Source organism: Vespa velutina, chromosome 9 (genome assembly GCF_912470025.1).
Source record: "Vespa velutina chromosome 9, iVesVel2.1, whole genome shotgun sequence".
Lineage (NCBI taxonomy): Eukaryota > Metazoa > Arthropoda > Insecta > Hymenoptera > Vespidae > Vespa > Vespa velutina.
Window position 1 is genome coordinate 6,759,124 of NC_062196.1, and position 4,953 is coordinate 6,764,076.

A 4,953-nucleotide genomic window follows, 5' to 3' on the forward strand; every position below is an offset into this window, starting at 1 on the left:
TGTTCCATCAAATTTTTGTGAAATAAGATCGTTTAATCGACGAACACGTAAACGATTAATTTTCTCTCCCATTACGAAACTAATCGCATCCATGATATTAGATTTTCCTAGAAATATATCAAATATATTTGTTTTTATAAATATTTTACGAATTCATAAAAAAAAGGGGGGGGGGGAAAAAAAGAAAAAAAAATGAGAATACATATATAAGTAATAAAAAAACGTATATACATATTTACCAGCACCATTTGGTCCTATAATCGTAGTGAAAGGTTTAAACGGACCAATAATTACTTCACCGCAGAATGATTTAAAATTATAAAGTATTATCTTTTGCAGATGCACGCGCATTGTAAATTCCTTTCAATAAAATTAATTAAGAAGAAAAAAATTTTTATGTATTTGTGCCGCAAGTAATATCGAACAGAGTAACAGTACGATCTTTTAATACGGTTTTCTAACATCAATGCAATTTCAAAATTTTTAATATGTGTACGTACACATTAATATACTACTAGCGTCAAATGTGATACGCAAAAATATTATCAATGGAATCTAATTTATTTCAATAATTAGATATTTATAAATAATTAGATTTTTTTTTTCTTTTTTTTTTTTCTTTTTTTTTTTTTTTTAATGTAATTAAATTCTAAAGTTAAATTTTATGTATGAATTAAATTACAAGTATCAAACAAATTAATACAAAATAAATTAATTTTATATAAATTACAAGGATAGAATAACGAAAGAGACTAATTCGAAATGCATATCTATAGCTATAATATATAAATAAATAAATAAATAAATATATATATATATATATATATATATATATATATATATTTATTTAGTATACTATAGTTGTAAGATATTGTGATAGTTTTAAGTGCGTAGAATATAAGGCATTAGAGTATGAACCATATGTGATAGTGAGAAATATTATGTAAGGACGGAAGTGTCTACACTTTAAAAAGGAACAAGAATAAATATATACTTACTTGTTTTTTTTTTTGTTTTTATCATTTATAAAAATTTAATTTTTTTATAATTTTTTTTTTTGCATATAAAATATTGTAAGTTTTTATATAAATTTAATATACAAAATATTTAGGTAATATGTAATATATTATATGAAATAAAATAATAAATTTTTTTAATATATATAAACAAACACACACGCGCCACACACACACACACACACACACATATATATATATATAACTTATAATATTTCGTTGTTAATATACATATAATAACTGTTAATAATATTATAATTTATACATATTGTAGAAAATGATGTAGATGATTTTATTAAAAAATTTTTATATAAATAACTTCTATTCGATACTTGAGTCATTTGGACTTTAGAGTTTATAAGGCGGGAAAGAGGTAGGACTTATTTAGTAGTATAACATTTATGGGGGCAGGTATATACATCACGAGAAAGAAAGGTTACGTTAGTTTTTGTTGATTTTTGTATCGTCGATCGTATTATATATAATATATCGTAATTTGTAAAGAAATATATTTTAAATATTAAATATTGCAATATATATATATATATATATATATGCTATACACATATATACAGTTTATATTTAATTTGTTAAAATAAGGATTATTATAATTTTATTATAATCTTATATCAGATAGAAAGATCTTAACATTTAGACATGTACTATGGAAAACATTAGTTGGGAAGGCAAATTTCTTAATTATTATAATTGTTTAAATATTGTATTTTATAATTTATATATATATATATATATATATATATATATATATATATATATATATATATATATCGTAATATTTGTTTTTAATGGAGTGATAATAATATGATATTTTCGTAGGCACAAAACCAAAAGATACATCGGGTCAAACTTCAGAAGATAAAGAGACACAGAATATTGTAACATATAAAAGAAAACGAGTGGACAGTAGTGAAGAAAGTTCTCTATCTTCCGATGATTCCTTATCTCCTGAAGTTAAATATAATGGTGATAATTGTTACATTATCAATTAATTTAAATAAAGTAATATTGATCTAATCTGAAGATATTTTTATAGGTCCTCCTGTAAGATATAAACTTTGTTATAAAAACGGACATTCTGAGATTATTAAAGATCTTTGTATATTGCAAGATGGATCCGAAAATAATTAAGAGCTCTGACAATGAAATATATAAGTTATTAATGTCTAGTACAGAAAATAAAATACCTATAATCAAATTGCATAGGATTTCGGTCAATGAATTGTTAAAATATAACCAAGAAAAAATTGCAAATTCTTCAGACTCTGAAGAATTATTTGAGTCTAAAGTATCATCGTCAAAGAATATGCCTATAAGGAAATCAAAGAATTCATTAAAAATAAAATTGAGACGTTCCACAGAGCATAGCAATTATAAAATTGATAATGAAAGGTAAGAATAAATAAATTATATCTGTTTGTTTACTAACTCATTTTACATTCTTTGATGTATTTATATTATAATATTTTTTTTTTCTAGTAAAAGAAAACTTATAAAAAATAAAAAAGAAAATGATGATCCAGTGAAATCACCACGCAGAATGGAAAGACTTCGAAGTCGGCCTAAAAGACTTAGTGATTATGAATGTGATATGCTTCCTATTGTAAGTTCTTTAAGATCTAGAAGAACTATTAATTATAACGAAGAGCTTATTTATGATGATGCATCTTCAAAACATAATAAACGTGCGTGTACATTTTCAAAGGATATTGAAAATAGTAATTATAAACAACATGGAATAATAGAAAAACGATTATCAAAGATATCAAATAATAATGAAGAAAGTAAAGAGTGTGTTGATGATATCCAATTTCGAAATATAATAGACACACCTAAGAAAGCAATGAAACGTATTTCTCGTACAACATTTACAAATATGATAGATGAAAATTCAAATGACAATGAGGATAGTTTCTTTTCAATTAAAAAAAATAGACAATCTGTTAAAAATAAAGTATTAGAAAATGAAGGTATTAGAAATAGTAATTATAAAGAAATTGATAATTTATGCGATGGCATTATGACGATGTCAGAAAGTGTTTTAACATCAAAAAGAAAAAATGATAGACAGGAAGAGGAAATACCTAAAAATATAAAAAACAATGTAAGAACAACTAAATCATCTCTTTCAATGAAATATAATAACTTGACGCCATCCATGGAAAGAAGAGCCACATTATTAATAAAACCATCAACACCTTTACAACAGAGTAGATCAAAACTACATGTGAGTGTTGTACCAAAGTCATTACCTTGCAGGGAAGAGGAATTTAATAATATCTTCACATTTTTAGAAGGAAAGCTAATGGATAAATGTGGAGGGTATGTCGATAATAGTATATTGTAAAGTATTGAAAAATAAAGAGATTTGTATTTTCATACATATAAAATGTTTTTAATATTTGTTTATATATAGATGCATTTATATAAGTGGAGTGCCTGGAACAGGTAAAACTGCAACTGTAAATGAAGTAATACGTTGTTTAAAAAGATCAGTGGAAAAGGGAAAGCTGGATGATTTTAATTTTTTTGAAATTAATGGTATGAAATTGACAGAACCAAGACAAGCTTATGTGCAAATTTGGAAACAATTGAGTGGTAAAACTTGTACATGGGAGAAAGCATATCGTGAACTTGAGATGCAATTTACTAATAAAAATTCTAAAAGACCAATGACTTTGTTACTTGTAGATGAGGTAAATTCAAGATAAACTCATGAGTTTATTCAATTATAATTATGAAATTATTAATATATGTTTTTAGAATTTGCTTCGTTAATTTTTATGAATATGTGTTATGTTTTTTTTTCTTTTTTATTATTTTTATTTTATTTAGACAATTCTTTTTATTTTTATTTTTGTAAATTTAGCTTGATCTTTTGTGCACGAAACGACAAGATGTAATATATAATTTATTAGATTGGCCTACAAAAGCAAATGCACAATTAGTAGTTATTACCATAGCTAATACTATGGATTTGCCTGAAAGAGTATTTATGGGTCGTGTTACCTCACGATTAGGTCTCACGCGATTAACTTTTCAACCGTACAACCATAAACAATTACAAGAAATAGTATTAACTAGACTTAAGGATACAGATGCATTTAGAAGTGAAGCTATACAATTAGTTGCACGGTAGGTAATAAATATTCATAAAAATTTTTTTATATTTCATATTAATCAATTATATGCTATACGTTTATATATTACCTATCAAAAATATAGGAAAGTATCTGCTGTTTCTGGTGATGCTCGCAGAGCTTTAGATATATGTCGCCGTGCTACTGAGATTACAGAAATCCATGGAAGAAAAAAAGTTATCATGGAAGATGTAAATGAAGCTTTATTAGAAATGATAGAAAATTCTAAAGTTCAAGCAATAAAACATTGTTCAAAAATGGAACAAATGTTCTTGCAAGCTGTATCGGCGGAAGTAACTCGAACTAGTATTGAAGAAGCATGTTTTAAAAATATATATAATCAACTTTGTTCGATGTGCTCTTTTGAAGGTTTGTATGTTGAATTAAAATTAGTAATAAAAAAAAAAAAAAAAAAAAAAAAAAAAAGAAAAATTTTTTTTTATTTATATATTTTATTTTTGTAGGTATTAAGATACCTACGTTAACAGAAATATTAGCCATATGTGGAAGATTGGAAGCTAGTAGATTGTTAATACGTGACAATGTACGAATGGATATACATCAAAGAATTTTATTAAATGCATCAGCAGATGATATTCATTTTGCATTACAACCAATTGATCTTAATTAAAAAAGTTTACTTGATTTGTTTACTTTATTTAAATTCTTTATAACTGAATGTAAAAGTTTTGTTATATTGACAAGTGCCTTACTTTTTAATACAGTAAATATTTTATAACTCTTTTGAATCTATTTATACAGGATTTTATAAATAAGAT

At 24.4% G+C, this 4,953-nt stretch overlaps 1 protein-coding gene across 2 annotated transcripts; it reads left to right on the plus strand.

The window, feature by feature from the left end:
- The first annotated feature begins 1,380 nt into the window (after positions 1-1,380).
- Positions 1,381-4,819, plus strand: LOC124951602 (origin recognition complex subunit 1). 2 transcript variants are annotated; one of them, XM_047500246.1, is made up of 9 exons: positions 1,381-1,451; positions 1,854-2,000; positions 2,071-2,426; positions 2,514-3,356; positions 3,451-3,482; positions 3,591-3,730; positions 3,904-4,169; positions 4,260-4,543; positions 4,639-4,819. In XM_047500246.1, the coding sequence occupies exons 3-9, from the start codon at positions 2,146-2,148 to the stop codon at positions 4,803-4,805; spliced, it is 2,013 nt and encodes a 670-aa protein (XP_047356202.1). In that variant the 5' UTR covers positions 1,381-1,451; positions 1,854-2,000; positions 2,071-2,145; the 3' UTR covers positions 4,806-4,819. The 2 variants fall into 2 exon arrangements, with proteins under 2 accessions (XP_047356202.1, XP_047356201.1); XM_047500245.1 differs by having other exon boundaries at positions 3,451-3,730.
- Positions 4,820-4,953: the final 134 nt, after the last annotated feature.